We start from the raw sequence: 27,850 nt of genomic DNA, 5'->3' as shown, positions 1-27,850 counted from the left end.
AGTCCTTTGGGCAGTGAAAGGTCAAGTAAACACTAGAAGATGAAGGGCAACAATAGAATGAGCCAAATGTAAGGCAACTAATGGCTAGGAACTATCACCTAGGTGTTGGGGTGGCAATAGGAGGTGAAAGTGCACAATAATGGTGAAGATATATTGTACTAGTGTAGGGACAAGTGAAACTAGCAAGTAAAATGAATGAAGAGCAAGTCGCCAAGCTATGCGGACTAAAAATAGAGTAACTTTTTAAGTCCAAGGTTGTCTCACTTGAGACCCATGTTTTGCAATGAATATCAATATATAAAAGGCAATACTCTTATCATACAATATAGAAAATGTTCTAAAAACGATTGCTTTTACACCTATCTTACAAGAACATGTGAAAGAGAGAATGAAATGTTATGCTAAATCCAAGCTATAATTGGAATGATACCAAAGTAATTTGTTGCTATACCCACTAAATGATACTAGAACAAAGTATAAACCACAAGTTGACAAAGTGACTTTGGCTTGTTTTGCATCTAACATCAAAGCCCCTTTTTAGCCTTTGTGAAGAAAATCAAGAGGGTTCCCATGTTTAATAGATTGAAATTTTTGAAGAACTGTTGCATTGAACCCTCAACAAGAAAAGAACACTAACTTTCTCAACAAGAAAAGAACACTACCTTTTTAAGGCCATGCACACATTACCCATTCTTTGCATGCACCCAAGTTTCAGCAATCATAGTGTAATCATACTTTCCCTACTCTAAGGCTATTTTAAGGTATAATTTAAATCAAAATTCTCTCACCACACCTACCAAAAGTTGCAACATTGATTCACAAGTTTTCTCACTTAAGACAATAGGCAAAGAATAAAATGCATTAGTACTTTTGTAAACAATACAAAGCATTAAAAAAAGCTAAAATGCAAGCTGGCAAAGACAAAATAAAAGGTTGCACTAAATCCAAACTATAGTAATGTGCTACTTTATCCACAAAACGACACTAGAACACATTGAAACCACAAATTAACAAAGCGACCAGCTAATTTTTTATATTAGAATAGGTGCATAATTTTCTCTTTTTATTGACCCTTCAAAAGGGCTGAGGACAAAGAAAGTGCAATGGAATGCATGACCTTAAACATAAACAAGCACTAATGCCATCCACCAAATATCTACTCATCTTTTGCGAACATGCTAAACCACCCTAAGTTCAAAGATGCCAAATCTTCAAGATATCCCTCTAGTACAATGATATGAACTTGATGCTTGAATTAAACTTCCATTTAAAAGCCACCAGTCGAGCAGGTCTAGTAACAAAGAGGCCTTATCAGATGTCAAGTCCCAAGGCCATTGATTTGAAAGAACAACTTAAGTAATTATTGGATTAAGGCTATATTTGACTAAGAAATTTGCCATGGGGAGCCTTGGTTCTATTCTAGAAGAAAAAAGACGGAACCCTTTGTCTTTGTATTGACTGCCATGGGCTAAACCAGCTCATGGTGAAGAACAAATAGCCCATTCTCAAGATCAACAAGCAGATTTAATGACATACAAAGGAGCCTCATCAAAGACCGTTTGAGTGGGCTGCAATTCAGAAGAAGATGGGTACATGGCAAATGTGTGGATGCAGAATTACCACACACATACTATAATGTGACATAAGCGTCTCTAAGAAAGTAAAGCAAAGGCCATGCAGCTTTGCTGTACTGTGTGAGCCATGCTATGAATTCAGTCGAATTGCTGAGCCCTCCATCTTCCCTCGTTATGTGAGCCTGAGGGTAAAGGTATAAATGTATATCCGTTCGCCAGATTTTCTCTTTGCTCAGCTTTCATTTGACTTTGGATTTCAGTGCAAAAAGTCCCGCTGTATAGCTAGCAATTACGATATACAATTGACACAGCATCTCCCAAATGCTGTTCAAGCACCAGGCTCCGACTGATTTTCAGCTAAGACACTCAGGAAGTACACTAAGTATTCAAACAACATGCCCACAACTATATAGGCAAGCCACAATAATCATAGCTTCATCGATGTTTCCTCTTCTTCCTCAGCTCCCTCTTCCTCTTCATCAGTTCCCTCATCAGTATCATACTCTTCCAGATCATCATCAACCTCCTGTACACCATAATAGTCAGGAGGTGGGATTGAGTCTGTGGTTATGGCGTTCTTTTGAGTACTGACTATATGCCGTATGACCCTTTCATCTTTGTCCAGAAGACTTTTAAAATCATTGATTGCTTGGCTGCCCAACTCAAAATTCATCAATATGTAGTTTGCCCGTGATGCTTTCTTTATCTTATATGCTAATCCCCTCAAGCCCCAGTCATTCAGCCTCCACATTTTACCCTTTCTCTCTTTTATAAAACCTGCCACATGCACAAGCAGGCATACTAAGCTTGATGTTTGTTCAGCTCCCAGATTGCAGAAAAACCAAAGGCCTTCAATCCTCCAAAGAATGATGTCATACCTTGCACTTTCTCAATAACGTCTTGAAGTTCATCAATAGAGTCTTCATGCACTAGAAACATTACCTCATAATGGCGGACTGCAAAAAAGCTTGCACAGGTTCAGGTCAATTTGATATCTAACAATTCACGAGTTCAAGTTCTCACCTTAATATTATGATATATGAAAAGCTATCTGTTTAAACACCTGTCTCCAAGGGGAATGAGCTCTCCAATTCAAGTTCCAGAAAAGCCAATTCATCATCTGGTATCAATCAAGTAGCCTTTTGAGACGAGACCTGAAAATGTATTCAGACAGCCAATTTGACCAAAAAACCTTTCACTATGTAACTCTGAGGATGAGTACCACCTTCCTCAAGTTCTGCAAAATCTGGCAACACCTGCTCATCACCCTTCTTGCCCTTTTTTCGTTTTAGAGTAGCATGAGATGATCCATCTCTGACCTGCATCATGAACACACATGCAAAGACACTTACATATGACTATGACCAGCAAGGAATCTGTAGTGCTGCTGAAGAAACAGTGGCTTTTGCTCTTTGGTCAAGGATTGAAATCTATAGTCCTTTTTTTTCCCAGTCCAAAATACAGCGAATTTCATTACATCACTCAAAGAACAGGAAGCTCAACAGCATTGCCCTAGCAGAAAGCGGCTACATCACATATACACAAAGCCTCTCAGGACATTCTAGAAGAAAGGGAAAGAAGACATACAAAATGAGTATACTCTTGTACAGAATCATATCAAATCAGCCCACATCACACAATTTTTCTAAAATGGAAAGAGCTGTTAGCATTCTAGTCAACCCATGTGTATGGTAGCGTTCTGAGCTGTAGGTGAGGTGTCATGGAAATCCACCCCTGGCCATTGTGCAAAGCCCCTTGCGACAAGCCGCGCATTGTGCTTATCTAGAGTGCCATCACTATGGCATCTGGTCTTAAAAACCCATTTAACACCAATCACCTTCCTATGAACAAGCCTAGGCACAAGATCCCAAGTGCCATTCTACTCAATAGCATCCAACTCCTACTCCATAGCCGTCTTCCAATGCTGGAACTGCAAAGCCTCCTACACGGAGGTGGGCTCCCTATCCTACATGGCACGCATACAAACAAGCTCAGTGGAATGTGCTTGGTTACTCTAAGAACACCACGGGCCATCCTACAACTGCCACTCCTTAGGGACTCCCTCAATCCCTAAATCATGGAGTGTATCATGAGCCCAACAAGGAGGAGATAATACTCTCCTCGCCACTCTCCTCTTGAAGTCTCTAGAAGATCCACCAAGGCCAACTCAATGGGTAAATCCAGTGGTGAAGCAATCTCCTCCTCCACTAAGGGTGGAGCCTCAATAGGCAAAGGCTCCAAAGGCACTAGAGCAAGTGCTCAACTCTCACCTACATCTCCAAGAATGGGATGCTTAACACCTCCCTCTGCAGCTAGAAACTCCATGAACCGAACATCTCAACACGTGTACACCTCTCAAGAAGCAAGATCATAAAGCTTGTATCCTTGGATGCAAGCTATATCCCACAAGCACACGTTTCTTGGAAGTAGGCTTACACTTATCCCTCTTCTTCTTCGGATGTGAACATAGGCATCACACTCAAATACCCTGAAATGAGAGACATCCAACTAGCCTCAAAACAAGTCATACCAACCCCAACTAAGGTAGGAGATCTATTAAGGATGTGGACAATAGTGGCCACTGCTTTGGCCCAAAGACACTAAGGTGTCTACTAATTCTCTATCTTAGTCCGCACCATCTCAATCACATTGTGATACTTCTACTCCTATATGCCATTCTCATGAGGGATATTCATGTTGTCAAACTCGGTGAATGCCACAATTTGCACACAAACGAGTTAACTCTTGGGAGACAAACTCCTCTCCCTTGTCGGAACGTAGGGTCTTAAGTTTCCTGCCAAACTTGTTCTCTTCAAAGATCAACCAATCCTTAAAATGTGAGAATGCTTATGACTTCAAGGCAAAGAAATATGCCCATGTTATCTTGCTAAGATCATCAACAATTAGCATAAAATACAAACTTCCCTTAAGGGACTCCATCCTCATGGGTCCACATAAGTCCGTCGAAACAAGCTCCAAGGGCTCCTTAGCCGATCGCAAAGTCTTGGTAGGAATAGCATCTCTATGCTACTAGCATAAAATACAAACTTCCCTTAAGGGACCCCATCCTCATGGGTCCACATAAGTCCATTGAAACAAGCTCCAAGGGCTCCTTAGCCGATCGCAAAGCCTTGCTAGGAATAGCATCTCTATGCTACTTGCCATGAATGCAAGATATGTTAGAGAGTCATTTCCTAGACAATAGAGTGCCACATCAGCACTACGGACAGGGCAAAGGAGCCACATCAGCAGGCAGTATAATCGGACAGGTGCCACATCAGCATCGTCGGTCAGGGACAAGAGCAGTCTGACTGTTTTATGCAACCGACCTGTTTTTTGGACATTTTCGTGGCATTTTTCCGCTGCTATTTATAGCAGTTCCAGTCCAGCACTTTGATCATTTTGGATCTTGAGATCTGACAAAGACAACCTGCTGTGACTGACGGCACGTGGGCTGACAGAGATCGAGATCCTCAAGGCAGAGACAAATGCAGATATTTTCTCTGCACCCATGTATATTTCTGCACTCATATACAGCATACTACACTGTAGATTTTCTGTGTTTCACTATCTCCTCTCTCTCTCTCCTCTCTATGTTCACTCTCTCTCAGTCTTAGTCCTACACTTCTGCATTGTTGCACTCTGACATGGTATCAGAGGGGTAAAATCGAACTGATTGATAGAAGAACCTACCTGAAGAGAAGATTTCAACCCGACACAAGGCTGCATTTTCAGCATTCAAGGGCAAGCGGGAGGGCTGCACATTGGAACAAGGCTGAAGCAAGTGTGGGCGTGCGGGAAAGGAGTCCAGCTGGTGAATTTGCTACAGGGTATTGCTGTTCGAAGGGGAGGAAGGCTGTGTTTAAGACCTTCCACTGCAAATTTTACATTTTCATCGCCTCTGGCAGTTGAAGAAGGTTTAGGAAGCAGAGGAAACAGCCCTAACAAGCTACATTTACATAGTCAGAGGGGGCTGATTTTGTGTTTGTGAGTTTGCTAACACCAACACTCCTCAAGAGAATGGCATTTTGGAGCGGAAGAACAAAAGTGTAATCAAGATGGTGCACACCATAATGGGGCACCGACAGACACCTCAGTTTTTGTGGGCAGAGGCTGTGGCTACTGCAATTCACATCCTCAAATCGATCTCTTACTTTGGCCGTTGACAAGATGACACCTTTTGAGGCTTACTTTGGGACTAAGCCTAATGTCTCTTATTTTCAGATATTTGGGTGTGACACTTATGTACACATTCCAGAGAAGCAGTGTGACGAGTTTGAGGTGGCTTCCCGACGATAAGTTTGTGTTGGCTATAGCTTCCAGTCCCAAGATTATCGTCCTGTCATGCGGGATGTCTACACGAGCCGAGATGCGCGGTTTGTGGAAGTTCTAGCCACAAAGGAGGGTGAGGAGCACCCCGTCCTTGGAGATCCAGGGGAGAGTTGGGCTCCCAAGACAGTTCCTTTGGAGCCAAAGCCTTTTGATAGAGATCCTTCTTCTGATTCAAAATCTTACCTTTCACCGGCCTCCTCATTGTTGGGCCCGTGACACACTCCAAGATTCAAGGATTGAGGGGGTCCCTGAGGAATGGAAACCACAGAATGGACTGCGGAGGTCACGAAGGAATCAGGCACATTCTACGGAGCTTGTTTGCTCTAACTATTGTTCGATGACCCCTGTTATGCAAGATCGAGAGCCCACTTCCGTGAAGGAGGCTTTGCAGTCCGAGGACGGCTATGGAAGCCGAGTTGGAGGCTATTGAGAGGAATGGCACTTGGTCCCTTATGCCTCGTCCCTCTCACAAAAAGGTGATTGGCATCAAGTGGATCTTCAAGACCAAGTACCTTAGCGATGGTTCTTTTAACAAGCACAAGGCTCGCCTTGTTGCTAAAGGTTTTGCTCAACACCTAGGAATTTACTTCCATGATATTTTTGTGAGAGTTCGCTGCAGAAGAGGGAATACGAACAGGGAGGGAGAGAGAGAGAGAGAAAGCAGAAAATAAGGAAGAGAAATCTGCACTGACTAAAATAAATGCTGAATACAAACGGGAAGGCGGAAGGAGACTGATCAGTCCCTGCACGCAGCCCACAGCGTCAGTGAGGGCACCAAATCAGGCTAATGACGATGGCAACACCACCACAGGGGAGAAGGAGTGTCGAAATCTGCAAGAAGACAAGTGATCAAGTGGGGAGGGGGGCTGCCTATAAATAGGCAAAAGGACAAACCCTAACCCTAAACCTAAAATGGGCGCAAACCCTAAAAATGCCCTAAAATGGGCGCCCCACATCAGTGACCAAAAAAGTGGCAGGGCAGCGAGTGGCTGCCCACTAAAAGAGGCCAAAAAGAAATGCACATCCTAAGACAGCCAGTCCAGAGTGACTAGCCTCCCCCATCATAACACATGACAGACATGTCAAAGCTCCTAATGTCCTCATCTGACTCAGACTGAGGCTCACAGGCAAGAGATGACAAGGCATGACAAACATGACTACTAACACCCCCTCTCAAATCCTGGATGTGGCTGAAGGCCGAAGAAGAAATAGACCTTGGGATAGCAAGAGGAATGCCAATGTCGATGAAGTCCGTCGATGTAGACTGCCGCTGAAGGAGCTCCTCACGATCCTGGGAATCCCCCTCTAAAACACTAGGGGCTAGGGAATCCACAGCCGCATCACCGAGATCGCCCCCCGCGAAAAGGGATGGGGGGTACAAGGGAACCACCGAAGGAGAAGGTGGGGGATGGGAAGGAACCTGTGGAATAGACAGTGCACAAGCGGAAACGGGTGTAGCAATAGACTGCCGCGGAGGACCTTGCATAAGAGAAGGGGAATGGAGCCTATAAAGCCCGCTCTCCTGCCAACCTGTAGATAAGACAACTCCTGTAAAAGAATCCTCAATAACAACGGCATGCTCGGTGAAGATCACTCGTGTGCCAAGCCTTGTAAGGCCATAAACTGAGAGAGGAAGGCCCAAATCCGGAACATGTAGGGCCTGTGAAAAGGAGCTCGAAGGTCGATCGGTAAACAAAGGCAATGTGCCAACACCACTAATAAGCACCGATAAAATGTCACCAACAGTGATTGAACCCTCTGATGGACAGAGATCCTGTAACAAATCACCTCGGGGAGTCATATGACTCGAAGCACCACTGTCCACTAACCAAGGCTGCGCAGAAGACACTGCAGCCACAAAAGAAGGATCCTCCTCCAAAGCATGGATATGAAGGAGCACTGACTCATGGGTAACAGCTGGTGTAGAGGTAAAAGAAGGCTCCGATGTAGATCCACCCTTCGCTCCCGGACGAAGGTGAGGGTACTTCTTCCAGCATTTCTCCTTGGGATGTGTCCCTTTCCCACAGTGTGGGCACTTCGGTCTCTCGGAATCTGAGTCAGAGCTTGAAGAACTGTCCTTCTTCTTAGCCTTTGACTTCTTCTTCTTCTTCTGTCCTCCCTAACCTGCAACAAAGGCTCTAGTGGAGTCGGATCCACTAGCACTGACCTCTCTATGTCGCTCGTCATGCTCCAAGACAAGTGGGGATAGCTCCTCCCATAGAAGCTTCTCACGGGTCCTCGATGTAAGAAGGCTGGTGTAGAAGACATCAAACCGAGGCGATGGCAGCTGAGTCAAGAGAATCATAGCCATGTCTTCAAAAGATATCGTCTGACCGAGGGATGCAAACTCATCCCTCATATCCTGTAATCTGTTGATGTGGTCCTTCATGGAAGGACTATCATCAATAGCGAGTATCCGCAACTTCTTTTCGAGAGATATCCGGTGGGCAAACGTCTTCTGTTGATAGAGAGACGCGAGCTTTCTCCACACGTCTGCTGCAGTCTTTAACCTGTGAACATGAACAAGGACAGAATCTTGTAAACTCAGAAAGAGAAAAGATCTGGCTCTAGAATTGAGCCAATCCCATAAGGCTGCACGATCCATAGATGTCCCATCTGCGGGATCCACCGTAGGTCGGGGAATAGAAACAAAACAAGCTCCCAAAGATCAAAGGAGTCCAAGATATACTCCACCTTGCAGGACCATAGAGAAAAATTGGAGCCATCCAACCGGTCCTCTTTGGGCAGCTGAGAAAGTATGGATACCTGTATAGGGGGTACCAAAGGCTGCATCTTCGGCCCACTGGAAGGGACTCGCCGAGATACATGAATAGAAGGGGGACGGGAAAGAGGAATAGACTTCGGACGACGGTCCTCGTGATAGAAATCACGCCTCCGTTCAGACAAGTGTCGAGACAAAAGCTCGTCATTTGAGTCATCAAAGCCCGTAAACTGATAAGAAGACATCTTCCAATCTACAAAACACCAAACACCAAAGAAAACTTTGCCGATGCCGAAGAATGACCAGCAGTATGGTCACCAATCACCAAAACGCAGGCGGGGGAGGCCTACAAACACCTGGAGCTGCAAAACGCAAGGTTGTCTGATAAATAGCACCAAGACAGAAGCCGCCTGCACCAAAACGCAGCTTGGGAATAGGTCGACAGCAGGAAAAGAGCCGCCTGGAGATGGAACGACAGCCAAATCAGCAAAACGCAGACTAGAGGAATGTCACCTAGCTGTAGGAGTGGCCGCCCTGACTGAAAATGCAAGCAGGAAGTGGTTGTTGATGACATGGCAGCCTCTGGAGGGGGCGCCTGTAGCAAACGCAAGGATTTGTGACCTCCTGGAAGGGCCGCCTTGGCTGTTGGGGAAGAGACCAGCAGCAAACGCAAAGATTTGGGTGATCTCCCGCATAAATCTCAGCTCCATGTACTCTCCTTTGGCTCTGATACCATGTGAGAGTGCGTTGCAGAAGAGGGAATACGAACACAGAGGGAGAGAGAGAGAGAGCAGAAAATAAGGAAGAGAAATCTGCACTTACTGAAATGAATGCTGAATACAAACGGGAAGGCAGAAGGAGACTGATCAGTCCCTGCACGCAGCCCACAGCGTCAGTGAGGGCACCAGATCAGACTGATGATGATGGCAGCACCACCACGGGGGAGGAGTGTCGGAATTTGCAAGAAGACAAGTGATCAAGTGGGGAGGAGGGCTGCCTATAAATAGGCAAAAGGACAAACCCTAACCCTAACCCTAAAATGGGCGCAAACCCTAAAAATGCCCTAAAATGGGCGCCCCACATCAATGACCAAAAAAGTGGCCGGGCAGCCAGTGGCTGCCCAATAAAAGAGGCCAAAAAGAAATGCACATCCTAAGACAGCCAGTCGAGAGTGACTAGCCTCCCCCATCATAACACATGACAGACATGTCAGAGCTCTTAATGTCCTCATCTGACTCAAACTGAGGCTCACAGGCAAGAGATGACAAGGCATGGCAAACATGACTGCTAACAATTTTTGCCCCCACTGCTCGTGTGGTGACTATTCGAGCTGTTCTTGCCTTGGCTAGCCATAGGAGATGGCCTGTCTATCAGTCGGATGTGAAGTCGGCCTTTCTCAATGGTGACTTCCAAGAGGAGATCTATGTAGAGCAGCCTCCTGGCTTTGGATCCTCGGATGGGAAAGTTTACAAGTTGAAGAAGACCTTGTATGGCCTCAAGCAAGCTCCGCGTGCATGGAACGAGAAGATTAACTCATTTCTTCAGACAAAGTTGGAATATCGGCGCTCCTAGGCCAATCCACAGCTTTATGTGCACACTACCGAAGTTGGTCTTGTGTCGTTTGTGTTGTATGTTGATGATTTGATTCTTACAGGTGACCATGCACAGAAGGTCCACGAGACCAAGACAGCTTTACTTCAGATGTTCGAGATGACAGATTTGGGGCTTCTTTATTTCTTCTTGGGTCACGAGATTTATCAATCTCATAGGGGGGTTTCATTTCTCAACAAAGATACATACAGGAGCTCTTGGTGACTTTTGAGATGGAGACCTGTCAGACCATTTCTACTCATATGGATCCAAACTCGAAGGCCACTTCACACTCAGATTCTCCCTTGACGGATGCTTCCCACTACCATCAGTTGATTGGATCATCGATTTGGCTACTCAACACTCGTGTTGATCTTTGTTTTGCTGTGGGTCTTTTGGCAGGGTTCATGAGTGAACCCAAACAGGTGCACTTCCAGGCTACCCTGCAGATTCTTGTTAATTTGCAAGGGACCTCTGACTTAGGGATTTCTTATCCAGCAAGTACAAATGCTTCCAATCTTGTTCTTGCCAGTTGGATCGACTCGGATTGGGCTGGCGATGTGGACCACCGGCGATCTATTATTGGTTACTGTTTTACCTTGGGTACATGTGTTATCTCATGGAGTAGCAAGAAGCAACCCACGGTGGCGCTTTCTTCTACTGAGGCCGAGTATCAGGCCGCATCTTCCACCACATGTGAGGTTGTGTGGCTTCGAAGATTGTTGGAGGAGCTTGGTTAAACCCAGACTCGTCCTACTCTTCTACAGTGCAACAATGAGAGTTGCATTGCCTTGGTGCGGAATCCTCTATTCCATGCCCAAACGAAGCACATTGAGATCCAGTATCGCTTCATTCGAGAGAAGCTTCTGGATGGAACCATTGATGTGGAGTATTGCAAGACAGAGAATAATCTTGCAGATTTGTTCACGAAGGCGCTTCCCCAGACTCTTCTTTAGAGACATGCCAGATCCCTCAGTCTTTTGACCTATCCAAGATCTGAGAGGGGGCGTTAGAGAGTCATTTCTTGGACATTAGAGTGCCACGTCAGCAATACGGACAGCACAAAGGAGCCACGTTAGTAAGCAGTACAGTCAGACAAGTGCCACATCAACACAGTAAGTCAAGGACAGGAGCAATTGGACTGTTTTATGCAGCCAACCTGTTTTTTGGTCATTTTCGTGGCATTTTTCCATTGCTATTTATAGTAGTTCCAGTCCAGTATGGTGATCATTCTAGATCTTGAAATCTGACAGAGACAGCCTGTTGTGACTAATGGCACATGGGCTGACGGAGATTGAGGTCCTCAAGGCGGAGACAAACGCAAATATTTTCTCTACACTCATGTATATTTCTGCACTCCTACACAACATACTACACTGCAAATTTTCTATGTTTCACTGTCTCCCCTCTCTCTCTCTTCTCTCTGTGTTCACTCTCTCTGTCTCAGTCCTACGCTTCCACATCGCTGCACTCTGACAAGATACACATGGTGGGTGGATCACCCCAATCTCCACCAACCCACGCACCAACTAACCATGGACTGCCTTTCAAAGGTACTTGTAGTTGAGGTGGCCTAACTGAGCATGCCAAAGCTCTATTTGTGTCTATGAAGAAAGAAGAAGAGACGATAAAAGAAGACCGCACCATGTAGACTCAATTCTCCTCATGTCTTGCACAAAGAATCTGTCAAGATACACCATCAAGAGCTTGAAAGGAGTCCTCATCAAACTTGGCTGTCAAACCAAGAGCACAGAACTTGCTCACTGAAAGTAGATGATACCCTAAACCCGACACGTAGAGTAACTCTGATGTGTGGGCACCGCCTTGCCCATCCAGAATCAATTGTATATTTGCCCTTGCCTTTAATGGGGACTGTATTGGGAATAAAGGGCCACCATGCCCTTTATACGTCTCAAGTGTAAACACACCCTTAGCACTTGTACTTTAGTACTTTACATATAGCTATTACAAAAACCTAAAAAGAGGTACACTCTATGTACCCACACATCATGCATCTCTCTCTTTCACTCTCTACTACTGATGCTCTCACTCTCTCTCTCTCTCTCTCTCTCTCTCTCTCTCTCTCTCTCTCTCTCTCTCTCTCCATTGCTATTGCCATTGCTGAACATTAAACCTTTACTACGTATCGGCCATCACAAACTGGTGCCAAAGCTCAAGCGATCCTGACCGAGCTTTCGAAGCTTGTCCGAGCCTTGACACATCAAGTTGTCAGTCCTAGTCAGCAAGCATCAGTCATGCAAGCAACCTACACGTAACACGATACGTGCAGCTAAGCAATCAGGTGTTAGCTAGCAGGCCTCAACAAGCAGGCGATAGTCTTTGCAGGTCAGCGCAGGGCAATCAGGCGATAGGTCAAATATGTCGTGGGGCAATTCGGCGACAGCACAAGGCAATCAAGCAAGTCACGGGGTAGTTTAGCGGCATCTCCACATTAGCACGAGTGTTAAAGGGCAATCAGCCATCAACTGTCAACGTTTTTTCTTCTCTTAAGTAATCACTTTTTTTTTCAAAGGTCTATCCTTTGTTAAAAATCTGTGGGTTGCCACACGTGCACAAGCACAATTCCATAAATCTCAAAGATAGGGTGCGCATTTACTCCCAGAATTTGGGGACTTTCACGTATGCGCAAAGATTTTACTCGACTGAGTAAAATTTGTGGATTCTTGCACTCTCTTAGGTCTCAGAAATTAGGGTTTTTCATGTACATGCAAAAATTGCAATTGAATAGGTACAATTCTTGAAATTTTTGACTCATTGAACCTCGTACAATTTGGGACTTTTGCAAAATTTGCAAAGTTTGGGTCAAATTTGGTCTTGGTATGTATATGCAATGCAATTCCTAGCAAATTGAGCACATAGGACCATAGACAAATTTGGGGCTTTTGCAAAATTTGCAAAATTTTGGTGAAATTGGCTTGTGCAATCCATTCAAGAACTATGTTTAATGTCATTTGAGCAGTTTGAGCAGAGAAATTTTGGGGCTTTTAACCTTGGAAGTCAAATTTGTGCCCGTGAATGCATTTGGAGCAAAAATTGCAGCTAGAGTTTGGGGCTTTCTCATGCAATTGATATATTAACCCATGATATGGCCGCAATTGCTTGTGGTGTGCTATAGCACACATTTCATACCTGTGAAAATTGATTTGCACATCTGAAATTTCTACAATTACTTGAATTTTCATTACTAGTTGGTACTTGCCTCGTACCTTGGTCATTTGTGTGGCAGTTGAGCTCACATTTGTTGACCTTTAAGTCACTTTTGAGCTATAAATCATGGCTAGAAGCGATGACAGTAGTAATCTTTTGCACATTAAGAAGCTTGAGGGTGCACACAACTTTGCTATATGGCAAAAGCAGTGCTATAATGTCCTGTTGCAAAAAAAACAGGTGAAGCCTATAAAGACAAAAGAGATAAAACCAACAACCGTGGATCTAGATGAGTGGGAGAGTTAGATGAGCTTGCACGCTCTACCATAGAGCTTTTAGTGTCAAACAATTTTGCTCTTCAACATAGAGAAACTGAAATCTGCCTATGATATGTGGCAAAGACTTGAGGAGTTATATACTCAAAAAAGTGCATCTAGCAAGGTTTATTGGTTGAAAATTTTGATGGACCTTCATATGAAGGAAGATATAGCCGTGTTTGTACATTTGAACGAGTTTAACTCTATTTTCAACTACCTGATTGCTTTGGAATTTCACATTAATGAGGAGTTCAAGGTGGCCTTTTTGCTATGCACTTTGACTAAAAGTTGGGACACTTTTAGGACAGCAATGTGGAGAGCTCTTTACTCATGGAGGAGATCAATAGGTAAATTATTTCAGTAAAAAAGTCTTCCAATGCGCTGCATACTAGAGGTAAATCCCAACAGAAGGGCAACTCTAACAATAAAGCATACAACAAGTCTTGTTATAAAAATGTGGCATGCCATCATTGTGGGAAGAAAGGGCACTTCAAGCGGAATTGCTTTAAGTGGAAGAAAGGAAAAAGCCAAGGGCAAAAAACTGATGATGACAGAGATAAGAAAAAGGACAGTCAACATGCAAAGAAGAGCAGTGTAAAGATTTGGAAAGTCAATGTAGTCAATCACAAAAGTAACAATGGCAATGATGTACTCTTTGCTTCTTCTTTTAGTACACAGTCATTGATTGCAAATTTTGATGATGACATGATTCACATCCCTCATTCCATGTAACACCACACCATGAGTGGCTCTCTGACTACAGTGGTAATAGACATGGTATTGTCCACTTGGAAGACAATTATGCATGTGATATTGTAGGGATTGGAATTGTGCAGTTGGCATTCATCATGGTTCAGTATTCACTTTGCATAATGTGAGGCATGTATCCCAGCTCAAGAAAAGCTTGATAAGCACAAGGCAGCTAGATAATTAGGGCTATCATAGCACTTTTGGATATGGCAAATGGAAGATATGCAAGGGCTCTAGAATTGTTGCTAAAGGCTCTAAAAGTGACACTCTGTATCCATTACATATATCTAGTATGCGTGATCATGTTGTCACCAAAACCAAACAGTCAAGTGTGTCTTTATCGCATAGCCGGTTGGAAAACATGAGTCAAACTAGAATGAAAGTGCTTTCTCGTTTGGGTTATTTGACATGTTTGAGGTATGTTGATTTTGACCATTGTGATCATTGTATTTTTTGCAAGCTCGCTCAAACATAACATTAAAAATCTCTTTCATTAAAATCTTCACCCTCAGAGTTTATACATTCAGATGTATGTGAGATGCTAGGGTTGTCTCTAGGGAAAAAAAACTATTTTATCACTTTTATTGATGATGCCACACGCAAAGTATGGGTTTATTCAATCTGTTGTAAAGATGAGACTTTGAATAAGTTTTAAAAATTCTTGGCACTTGCTGAAAATATGACCAGCAAAACAGTAAAGTGTCTTTGCTTTGACAATGGTGGAAAATATGCGTTCAAATCCTTTCGCGCCTTTTGTGATAGCAAAGGGATAAAAAAGGAGCTCACTACCCCTCATAACCCACCCCAAAATGGTGTTGCAGAGCGTTTGAATGAAACTATTCAAAAGAAGGTCCGTACCATGCTATCTCATGCTGCATTACCTCATGATTTTGGGCAAAGGCTGTTATGATAGCCGCACACTAAATAAACTAGTTGCCAAACAGGTCTTTGGGGAGGAGAGTCCCTCAAGAAGTGTGGTCAGGCAAGCCACCTTTGTGTACACACTTGACAGTGTTTGGCTACGAGGCATTTGTACACATATGCAAAAAACAATGCAGCAAATTGGAGCCAAAGTCCTGTAAATGCATTTTCCTAGGATATGGTGACAAGGAAGAAATGGGGTATAAGTTATGGGATCCCGAAAAAAGGAAGATTGCATACAGCAATGATGTAATCTTCCAAGAAGATCACATGCATAAACAATGCAGCAATTTGGAGCCAAAGTCCTGTAAATGCATTTTCCTAGGATATAGTGACAAGGGAGAAATGGGGTATAAGTTATGGGATCCCGAAAAAGGAAGATTGCATACAGCAATGATGTAATCTTCCGAGAAGATCACATGCATAAACAACTCGAAAAGACAAAGAAAGTGAGAAAGGTTGTGTTCTAAGAAAAAATACATGTAGCACAGCAAAGAATGTCCACTATACAACAGCAAATACCTGTTGTAATAACCCTATAAACGCAAGGAATGATGCTGAAATTGATCAGCAAGAGGTTGCCCATGATATGCCACAGTTTCAACAAGAAAATGTGCCATTGGAACAATCGGCACAAGCAAGACAACATGCTGAACCTTTTGAACAGCAAGCATCTCCTCATCGAGGATAGAGCCCCTAACACCATCAAATGTTAAAGTAGTGTTGTTGCTAAGTGAACCAAAGCGTCCCAACTATCAGGTAAAGTCATCAGCAAGAAAATAGCTTTTAGTTTATTATTTAAGGGCTACAAACCAAAATCCTACAACCGACTCAAAATCCTTGTGAAAGCACTCGAATGCTCAGATGCTAGCTTAGACTCATCCAACTCCATGTTCACAACTTGCACATGAGATAGACTTGATTTACTAGAGTTGTATTTTCATAAGTATCTATTTATTAACTCTATTCATACAGCATAAGCTATATCAAAACACTTAAAGTCTGTAAGTACATCATTAGATACAACCATTTTAATGTATGCAATGGCCTTCTTGTTGAGTCTAGCCCAATCCTCATCTGCCATAGCTACAGGCTTAGTTTCCAAGAGAATATCATCACAGTCTTTGAGAAACAAAATGCCTTGCATCCTATCCTTCCATAGATTGAAGCCAGTGCCATCAAACCTCTTGATTTCAAGGAGGGATTTAGTGTCACTGCTGCTAGAAGCATTAGTGGCCATTTATCAGCAAAGTGCCAAGTACCAATGCTGTAATTTATAACAGCAAACAACAGATTGAATATTCAGCTAATTTGAACCCAAAATTTTAGGAAATAAGAGCAAGATTTAGTGTCATTGTATTACAAACACTGCCCAAATACAAGTACAGCAGTAGAGGGAATGACTTTCAGCAATATAATTGAAATTTCAGCATACATTAGATGCATACATCACTACCACGTGACTCCTACTTCAGCAATGTCACCAAAAAATTAGATCTGCAACAAAATCCCAGATCTGCAAATGACCTCTATGATTGTTGCACCATGAATATTCAGCAATACATCAACTCAATAGGAGCTGCCTAACATGTATATCGCATGCATATGTGTCCAAATTAACTTCTAGTACATAAAAATACCTAAAAATTCTCTGCAATTTCTCCAAAATCTCACAAGTGGGAGATAAAAGACTCAAATTACACTGCATACATCACCAAGATTGCTTCAGCAATGTTCCCAAAATGCATTTTACACACCAATTTTACCAAAATCCACAAATTTCAGCAAAAGCCCCAAAGTTTCACTAACCAATCTGCCCCAACTGCATTAATATGTGTTCCCAAGAGCATAAAACGAGCAAATTTAGCAAAATTTCACAATATTTTGCAAAAGCCCCAATTTCATAGGTCCAAATGTGCACTAATGTCAATAAATTCAGCTCAACTGAACAAAAATTCATTGCTACTGAAAAGCCCAAAATTTTTCAGAGCCAATGTGCACTATGTTTGCAATTTCCGGGTCAAATGTCTCTGTTATGCATTAACTGCATCAAATCTGGGGAAAGCCCTGAATTTCGAACAGAAATCTGCCCAAATCTCTGAACTATGCTTCTAGTGTGAGCCCCCGTCAATGAGCAAGGGGCGGGCTTGCTACAATATTTTTAAAAATGATGAATCTGCCCTGAAAAACATGGCGTGAGCAGCTGTTGACTTATCACCTAATTTGCCTACGCCAATCGTGTAACCTGCGCTGTCTATGACTCACCGACATGACCTGCACTAACCCGCATGACCTATCATGAGCTGTCACCTATATCCCACTGGTCAAAACTGACTTCCGCTTGATCACGTGAGCTGTCGCCTGGTCACACTGACCTGGGAACTGTCGCCTATGACCTTGGAGCTATCGCTTGCACTCGCCTGGCCTGAACTGACGTTTCTTCGCGCAGACAAGTTGAAGCTAACACGCACAGATTTTGGGAAGTGCGCACACCTTAGCTGCAGCTCTCGTACCAGTTTGAAGGGAATAGTGTGCAATGGGAGCGCGAGTCAAAAGTGAAGCAACAGTGTTGAGAGAGAGAGAGTGAATGCAGAGCTAAGTGTACTTGATTGTGATAGTACACAAAGGATAAAGAATGTATTTATATGTTAGGGTACAAATAAGGATGTGTTCATACCCGTATAACTTTACACGTAGATGAAGGGACCTTACACCAACAAAGGTGAAGGCCAATGAAACCAGCCTTCCTCTTCAGAGAGAGTGGTAATAACTTGACTTAACAGGTATTACAATAAGTAACTAATTCATATAAATTGAGAATGCACACTACACCAATTTAATCTTGGACAATGGACATCTTGTTGGCCCCAAAATTGGCACCCCTTGTAATATTTCTTTATCTTGATTTGCAATCTAGATGGAATACAATGAGTTTCCATGAATCTCCTTCGCTTTCCAATTGCCATTGGTTGTTGTAAATGACTAGCAAGCCTCCAAACCAATTTGCCCCTTGATTTGCTTGGGGATTGGCAAATCTGATATGGGGGGGTTGGCCTCTTGAATCTCCCTAAAATTCTTTAATTTCACCTACTAGAATTCAAGTCCTAGACCGTCATTTCTGAGCATGCATCTCCGTGTGACTGTCAAATCCTAATTATTGCCCTAAATTAGGGTTTACAATAGAGATTTTCCAATATTTCTCCACCTATGATAACTCAAATGGTTGGATTTTGCTGAGATAACTCAAGAGATAGCTATAGGATAAGAGAGAATGTTGTAGACAAAGAAATTTCAGAATTTCATCACGAAGAAAGGTTGAAAAACTATTACTGCCTGCTCAAACAGCCATGGATGTTGTCACTTACAACTTAGGACCACTAAAAAGATTGTTGCCTCCTCTTGTATATTGTCACCTGCACCAAACGGACCTTGGGCTATTATTAACTACACCTAGAGGGCTCCAAGTATTGTCACCCATTGTAGGACTAGTCCCTGATGGCTGCAAATCACATCAGTAACATCTCCTTGCTCTCTAATAGCCTCCTTCTCTCTCACAATGACTGGAACAGACTTCCACCATCCCTTAAAAACGTTTTTTCCACTTGTATGGGAAAATTTTGCCAAGTGGCAACTTTCTAATCCCAATTTCCAACATTATCTAGCTTAAATTTATTTTCAAAAATAATATTTTGAAATTTATTTTATGGCCTAAAAAAATGATTCTCCCAACCAATAATCAAATTGGATACACTAATTTGTCTCCCAAGTGTCCTTAAGCAATTATTGATCCGCAGATTGACATTAATTAATTAAATATTATCTGGTCTCTAATACTGCCGTTGACATTAGTGACCAATACATTGGTCTAGGCCCAAATTTGACACCAGGTACCACCTAGTACTTGTTAAATATAACTTATTACAACTTTGGCACCAACTGATATTTCGAGGTCCTTGGGTCCCACATGATGAAATAATAACTTACACTTGACATATGCAAGTAACCTTTGCACATTTGGTGAACTTTTAATCAAATGCTAAGCAAAGCTTTAAATTTTCATGTCCTTGTGAGAGCACCAATCCCCAAGCAAACAAGGGGGTTTAAAGGCTTGCTGGTTAGTTTTGATAACAAAACTTAAGAAGCACTTAGATTAGCAAAGGGGATCAGAGAATCTATGTTGTACTCTGTCCATTTGCAATACAAGCTAAAGAAATATTGCAAAGGATGCCACTTTTGGAGCCAATAGGCTGTCCATTGTCCAAGATTAAAGTGGTAAAGTGTGCATTTTCAAATTAAGTGAATTTTATGCTGCTTGTAATTGTTGATTAATTAGGTCATGGCCACCCTCTCTAACGAGTGCGCAACAAAAAGAGGAAATTGAACTCGAAGAGAATCTATGTTGTACTCCATCCATTTGCAATACAAGCTAAAGAAATATTGCAAGGGATGCCAGTTTTGAGGCCAATAGGCTATCCATTGTCCAAGATTAAAGTGGTAAAGTGTGCATTTTCAGATTATGTGAATTTTATGCTTGCTGTAATTGTTGATTAATTAGGTCATTACCACCCTCTCTAAGGAGTACACAACGAAAAGAGAAAATTAAACTCAAAGAGGAGACAGAGAGAACACAAGAGAGAGAATGAACAATGTGACTGCAATGGTTAAAGGTACAAGATTGCAACAATCAACCCCAATACGTAGCTCTATGCGTTAGTGTGGGTGCCAGACGGTAGCAGCGGGATGAGAGAATGAGAAGGGTTAGCTAATCATGAAGGATCAATGATGGATAATAAGAGTGGGAGGGTAAACCGCCTATATACAGGCAAAAAGCGACAAAACCCTAAATATGGCCAAATCCCTAAAGAGAGCCAAAAGTGCCCAAAAAGAAATGCACTAATATGCCACGGCACCAATATTGTACAGTCAGTCCCAACACGTAGCTCTATGCATTAATGTGGGTGCCAAACGGTAGCATGGGGATGAGAGAATGAGGAGGGTTATGAAGGATCAATGATGGATAATGAGAGTGGGAGGGTAAACCGCCTATATACGAGCAAAAAGTGGCAAAACCCTAAATATGGCCAAATCCCTAAAGATAGCCAAAAGTGCCCAAAAAGAAATGCACTAATATGTCACTGCACCGATATTGTAGATTATCGATGTGAATTAATCTTTTGAGGTGTTAGAGATTAGTCATCCCCTGGACTAGCATTCTCAACATCCAGTTGGTGCAATTAATTTTGTCAAATGGACTTATGCATTTTTCCTATTAGCATGTCGCATATAGTGCAGGTCACAATCTTGTGCCACATGGACAGGCAGGACAGCTCGCATTTAGTGCAAATCTACTGTCTCCTAGATTTAGTGAGATCTAGGCTAGATTTGGCAGGTCGGCCAAATCTAGCAACAATTAGCCAAATCTAGTTGGTAGAGTTGCCATCTTATTCTTTCTTGGCTATTTATTGGCCATTTCAGCTTGCCCTCCTTACTTGTTCATTCTAGGTGTCAATGAGAGAGATCCGGCTCGAGGAGATACATTCGCAGCCCCTTGTACATCTGCCCTCTTCATTTCAGCATTTATTGATTGCAAATTTCTATGCTCTCTTGTCTCTTTTCTCTCTCCCTCATCTCTCGTGTTCATTGACTTTCAGTCTTGGGTATGGTATCACAGTAGTGTAGAAGGGCTGATTGATCGTGGGCAAACTTGATTGGGAGGATTCTTTGGGACGAGTAGCGACTATAGCATACATCAAGCTACCCATAGCTAAAGCATATGGGATCTTAGCCATTTCAGCCTCTTCATCATCAGATGTAGGGCTGTCCTTTGCACTGAATTTCACATATGGAGGCAATGATACACCAATTGCTTCCCCCCCTCCATATTAAAACGCTGCAAAATCTTGGCTACATACTCCTATTGTGACAAATACAAAAGACCTTTTGATTTGTCCCTAAGTATACCGGTGCCAAGAATATGATTTTTCTCACTAAGATCCTTCATATCAAAGCTACTATGTAGGTTCTGTTTCAAGGTGTCTAACACATGAATATCCCTACCACCAATAAGCATGCCATCCACATACAAAATCAGTATAATAAGGCTGCCATTTGCCGCCTTCTTGGTGTATAAGCAGTGATCCACTTGAGTTCTTTAAAATCCTTGAGATTACATGAATGTATCAAAGTTATGATACCATTCACGTGGTGCCTATTTCAGCCCATACAAGCTTTTGTTGAGCTTACATACCATCTTTTCTTGGCCCTTAGCCACAAAAACTTCTGGCTATTGTATATATATGTCCTCATGCAAATCACCATGTAAGAAAGCAATATTTACATCCATATATATGAGTCCCATATCCTCACATGCAACTAAACCCAATATGGTTCTTAAAGTAGTCATTTTGACTGTAGGAGAAAATATCTCATCAAAGTCAATACCATGTTCTTGCTTGTACCCTTTGGCAACAAGTCGTGCTTTGTACTTTGGCAAGGAGCAAGAGGTGACCATCTTGTAAACCTATTTGTAGGGTAAGATTTTTTGCCCCTTAGGCAAATGCACCAAATCCCAAATACCATTTTTCTTTAGAGATTCCATCTCTAACAGCATAGCTTTATGTCATTTCTTATTGTTCTCTCTATCCATTGCTTCCTTGAAGCATGACAGTTCACCACAATCTATCAACATGCCATAATCAGCAACATAATTAACACCACCAACAAACCTATTTGGCCAGTGGTGGATCTTGGAAGGTCCACAAGGGCTCTATACTAATTGTTAAAGACAGCAAAAAGGGGACTTTGTATTATTTGCATTGTAAAGCATTACCTGGCAAGTTCTTGGTTGTGGCTGAACCTCATTCTCACAGATGGAACTGTGGCACAAAAGACTTGGCCATATGAGCCAAAAGAGCCTCCACATCTTCTTCTCTTTAGAGAGATTTAATATAAAAGCCTCTCATCTCAAATTTGTAATGATTGCATATATGGAAAACATGTGAAGTCTCCTTATTGCTCTGGTGTCATTAAGAAGTACAATACTCTTGATTTAGTACACTTTGATGTGTGCACTATACGTGTTATTTCATATGGGGATGCACGGTACTTTGTCACTTTCATTGATGATTTCAATAGAAAGTCATTGGTGTATGTTTTAAAGAGAAAAAAGGAAGTGTTGGATACTTTTAAAAGGTTTTATGGTTTTGTTACCACACTAAAAGGACTTAAGTTAAAAGCTATAAAAACGGATAATAGGGGTATGTTTCTAATGAGTTCCAAAAGTTTTGTGAGATGCATGGCATTAAGAGGGAGTTGACAACCCCTTATAATCCTGCATCGAATGTCATGGTTGAAAGATATAATCGCACACTTTGTGAGAGAGCCACATGCATACTATCCACAACTAATCTCCCGTAGTAGTCTTAGGGAGAGGCTCTTAAATCTATAGTTCATGTATGCAATCACTCTCCAAATCGTGCATTGGAAAATGGCATTTCTAAAGATGTTTGGTCTAGCAAACCTGCTTCATATGACCATTTGTGTGTCTTTGGTTGTGATGCCTTTGTAAGTACCAAACTAGACATGAAATCCATCAAGGGCATCTTCATGGGATATGGAGATGAGGGAGAGATGGGCTATAGAATTTGGCCTCCTTCACAAAAAGAAGGCCAAATTTCAGCATTAACAACCAACCATACAACAGCCCTTAGCTGAAGATTCTATCCCTTTTGATACCGAAAATGAGCAACAACCCATTGTGCTACAAGCAGAAGATATTAGACAGCAAATAAATGCACAAAATGGAATAGGACAGCAATAAAAACATGTTAAAAATAGGTTACAACAGCACGAAAATGCTGAATATCACCAACCTGGTGATGATGTGCACATACCCAAGGATATAGGCCCATTGCCCGACAATACACATGTCAGAAGGTCTACACATGTCAGAAGGTAGCCACAAAGATTTCAGCCATCTTTAGATTGCATTTTGTTGACTGATGAGGGTGAGCCTCTGGCATTTAGAGAGGCACAATCATGTGAAAACAAGCGAAAGTGGGAGCTTGCTATGCAAGAAGAGATGAACTCTTTGTATGCAAATAACACTTGGGAGCTTGTACCTTTGCCCAAGGATATGAAAGCTATCCCTAATAAATGGGTTTACAAACTAAAATGCATTAATGGGAAGCCAAGGCACAGTTGGTTACTTAGGGCTTTACACAAAAGGAAGGCACAGACTTCCAAGAAGTCTTCTCACCAATGGTGAAGATGACTATGCTCCATGTTTTGTTTGCCCTCACTGCAACCTTGGATTTAGAGTTAGATCAAATGGATGTGAAAACTGTCATTCCAGGGAGGAAAGAGCATTTGATTTGTAAGCTGAAACGCAGCTTCTATGAGCTGAAACAAGCCCCTAGACAATGATACACAAAGGTTGATACCTTCATGCTCAACCATGAATGTAAACGAAGTCATGCAAATCATTGCTTATACACTAAAAAAGTTGATGATGGAAGTCTTATTGTGCTGGTCTTATATGTGGATGGCATGCTGATTGCAAGAAAGCATAAGAGTACTTTGAATGCTCTTAAAAGGCAGCTAAGTTCAGCCTTCTCTATGAAAGTTTGGGAGGCAACTGAACACATTTTTGACATACCCATTAAAAGAGATAGAGGACGGCACTTATTGTTTCTCTCACAAGACGATTACATTAGCAAAGTATTTGAGAGGTTTAATATGGTTGATGCTAAGCTTCTTGTGTGTCTTTACTGCCACATACAAAGCTTAGCAAAGCTAATCGCCCAAACGATGATGCAACTGCTAGTGCTATGAAGGGCATACCTTATGCATCAACTTATGGATCTTTGATGTATGCAATGGTTGAACTCATCCTAACATTACTCATACAAAGGGAGTTGTTAGTAGATTCATGTCTAACCCTAGCAAGCCACATTGGAAAGTAGTGAAATGCATCTTCAGATACTTAAAAGGTACATGACAAGTGTATATGCTATGGAAAGGGTACACTAGAGTTGCAAGGATTCTGTGATTCAAACATGGCGGGAGATCTTGACACTAGAAAATCTATCAATGGGTATGTCTTTACTTTGGCCAGTGGGGCTATCCCTTGGTGTTCAAGGTTGCAAAAAAATTGTGGCATTGAGTAATACAAAGACAATATATATTTCAACCACAGAAGCTTCTAAAAAAGCTATTTGGCTTGGCCGTCTAGTCAAGGATTTTAATCTTTTTTCAAGAACTCCACTGCTTGGTTGTGATAGCCAAAGTGCAGTATATCGAGCTAAGAATGCCATGTTCCATGCACATACCAAGCACATAGATGTTTGGTACCACTTTATTCAACAAGTCTTGGATGATGGTCTTGTCATACTAACTAAGATCAAAACCCAAGATAACCCTACAAATGTTCTCACTAAGAGTCTTGCAAAGGCTTAACATGAGCATTGCATCCGATTAGTGGGAGTTGGTTAGCTTAAAGATACCACTTCGGACCTTTAAGTGCAAGGTTATTGAGTGTAAAGTCCCTTTATCTCCATGTAAAGTTATATGGGTGTAAAAATACCCTTATTTGTACCCTAACATATAAATACATTATTTATCCTTAGTGTACCATCACAATCTAGTATACTCATCTTAGCATTCACTCTCTCACTCTCAACACTATTGCTCCACTTCTAACTCGTACTCCCATTGCGCGCTTTTCCCTTCATCACCCTGCTCCTTGAAAGACAAATTAAGCCCCAAATCTTATACGAGCCAACTGACCTCTTGAATCTCCTTGAAATTCTTTAATTTCAATTCTTTTGAAATTCAAGTCCTAGGTCCTCAATTCTAAGCACACATTTGGAGGTAGCTGTCAAACCCTAATTACTACTATAAATTAGGGTTTACAGTAAAGATTTCCCAATATTCACCCTAGATTACTCAAATAGCTAGATTTGTTTGAGATAACTTAAGAGATGGCTATCGAGTAAGAGAGAATACTATAGACAAAGAAATTTCAGAGTTTCATCATGGAGAAAGACTAAAAAACTATTACTATTCTACTCAAACAATAATGGACAATGTCACCTACAGCTTAGGACCACCATAAAGGCTATTGTCCTCTTATATGCTTTCACCTGCACCAAAAGGGCCTTGGGCTACTATTAGCTACACTTGGAGGGCTCCAAATTGTTTTCGCTTGCTGTAGGACTGGCCCTTGGTGGCTGCAAATCATATCAATAGCATCTTCTTGCTCTCTAACAGTCTCCTCTCTCACAATGGTTGCAATAAACTTCCACCAACTCCCAAAAACGTTTTTTCCACTTATATAGGCAAGTTTTGCCAAGTAACAACCTTCTAATCCCATTTTTCGACATTATCCAACTTATTAAATAAATTTTCCAAGTCTTGAGTCTCACATTGTGGAATAATAAACTTACACCTCACATGTGTAAGTCACATTAGCACATTTGGTTAACTTTTAATCAAACGCTAAGCAAAGCAATAAAGTTTCATGTCCTCGTGACACATTCTCTGCTTTATTTTAGCTCCAACTAATGGGTGCAATACTCGAGTTCTATCTCTGGTGGGCATCACACTCTGGCCACTCTCATTGCGCTGCATTTGAGCATCCTGTACACTCTTTCCATCATTTATAATACTAATTCATTCACATCAAAGTTCTCTTCTTTCTCTATTTATAGTTGTGTTTTTGCATTTTGCATATTTTTTTTGCATGTTTGTGTTATTTTTTAGTCTTGTTCATATGTTCTATATTTTCTCAATGTAAACCCTAGCATTTCTTCACAAGTAGAGGGGTAGCACACTCGAAACAAAACCCCAATAGAGTTTGGGGTTAAAATTGGTAAAGGCAGTAGTATAACTGCCGGAAGAGAATGGCAGCTGATCACTTGTATCAATCCAGAGCTCAGCGGCAGCTGGAAGAGGAAGATCTAATGCAGAGCAACCTGCTCAAGTACCAAACACAAAACTGGAATCATTGCTTGCTGCACTGGAGCAATCACTTGATGATGGAGGAGGGCTGGATGCAGCCAGTGGACAGCTGAACAACAAAACGCAGTAACAGAGTACCCCTTTTAGGCTGGACGACAGCAAGTAGAGGTTGCCAAGAGACGAAGAGGATATGGTAGACATTAGTATCGTGACCTTTCACATGTTTGCCTTGACAATCATAGCCTATGCACTCAAGTTGCTTGATGTTTTGCATTGTGTTGTTTTCGGAATTGGTTTGGTCATCTGAGCATTCATGGCTATGCATCTTTTGTTTCATATTTAAGCCCCTTATAAATGGTTCACCAATACATATATGGGTCTAGCACTCAGGTGATGGATATTCTGACCTCTGGTTGCCCTAAATCTACAATCATGTTGCGAACATGCCCCACTTCAGTATATGCATCGATGTCGTATGTTAGCTCCATTTTCACAAAGACCCCTTGGAGTCAGTCTGTTCCTATTTGTTTTTTTGTTGTCTACCATTATTCTTCACTGTACCATAAGAACTCCTCAGAATCTTGGTCTGTTCCTGTTTGTTTCATGTTGTCTACCATCTACACACAAGAACACCTCAGAATGTTGGTCTGCTCGTATTGGTTCATGATGTCTACCATCTATTTACTGCACGGTTGTTTAATGTGCTCAAATAAATGCAACCACTCATGTGAACAATAGCAAATGTGAAAAAATGTGAGAGTCGTGAGACTCATTTCTGCTTGTCAGTATACTGCTTTCTACTACAGCAACTGTGCAAACACTGTCAGAAGAGGCCTGATTTAACAGGTCCTGCAAAATACTTTCGTACTCAATAGTACAATGAGCCACTCTTTAGTTAGCAAACCCATGCCAGCCCACTTCACCACTGAAAACAAACAAACAAAAGAAGAAGAAAAAAATGCCCCTACATCACAAGGGAAAGTAAGGAAAAATCAGGTAGCTAGGACTTACAGACTTAATAACGGTGGGCGTAGGACGGTAGACTGTGGTCCATGAGAGCCTCGTAGGCGTGGAGCTGTGGTGCTTGTACAGGCCGGAGGAAGAGAAGGAGAAGCAATGGCCAGAGGAAGGCAGGCTGGCAGAACAACAGCATGTGGATGGACCTGCCCTCGATAAACAAGACATGACGACGTTCTATGGTTATTGCTCCAAGAGAGGAGAAAATCGAAGGTCTGTCCTGCTACAATACATAGCCTAGAGGTTGCTACTGTATAAGAACACTACAACGTGTGTTAAAATAAGTGCATAGCCTAGACACAAAGTAAGACAAGTTTCCTATGGTGAATTTGAAAAGGGCATGAAAGTTTGAAATACACAACATGAAGTTTGGAACCACCTTCCCACATTGTTAATCTTAACTAGGATGCCCAGTGAAATTGATAACGTGCCTATGGTAGTAGTGCAAGTGGAAAGCTTAAAAATTTTGTATGACCTCCTATTGTAGGTGATGACTGTGA

At 42.1% G+C, this 27,850-nt stretch overlaps 1 protein-coding gene across 1 annotated transcript; it reads right to left on the bottom strand.

Moving 5' to 3' along the window:
• Positions 1-1,233: 1,233 nt before the first annotated feature.
• Positions 1,234-27,604, bottom strand: LOC148027004 (Translation elongation factor EF1B/ribosomal protein S6 family protein). Its single transcript, XM_087691545.1, has 5 exons — positions 27,345-27,604; positions 2,800-2,893; positions 2,638-2,694; positions 2,453-2,530; positions 1,234-2,351 (listed from the first exon to the last, which is right to left on the bottom strand). The coding sequence occupies exons 1-5, from the start codon at positions 27,516-27,518 to the stop codon at positions 2,002-2,004; spliced, it is 753 nt and encodes a 250-aa protein (XP_087547671.1). The 5' UTR covers positions 27,519-27,604; the 3' UTR covers positions 1,234-2,001.
• Positions 27,605-27,850: the final 246 nt, after the last annotated feature.

This window comes from Lygodium microphyllum, chromosome 13 (assembly GCF_053477565.2).
Source record: "Lygodium microphyllum isolate KBCC chromosome 13, Lygodium_microphyllum_v1.1.10, whole genome shotgun sequence".
NCBI lineage: Eukaryota > Viridiplantae > Streptophyta > Polypodiopsida > Schizaeales > Lygodiaceae > Lygodium > Lygodium microphyllum.
Note: the sequence above shows the minus strand (reverse complement) of the source record. Positions and strands in the feature narration are given on the sequence as shown.

Excerpts from the sequence above, each read along its gene's own strand:
- LOC148027004 (XM_087691545.1), bottom strand. The coding sequence starts at position 27,518 with ATGTCTTGTTTATCGAGGGCAGGTCCATCCACATGCTGTTGTTCTGCC. Across the intron at positions 2,894-27,344 it reads CGCCCACCGTTATTAAGTCT|GTCAGAGATGGATCATCTCA; the intron begins GTAAGTCCTAGC and ends TTCATGATGCAG. Across the intron at positions 2,695-2,799 it reads TTTTGCAGAACTTGAGGAAG|ATGATGAATTGGCTTTTCTG; the intron begins GTGGTACTCATC and ends GATTGATACCAG.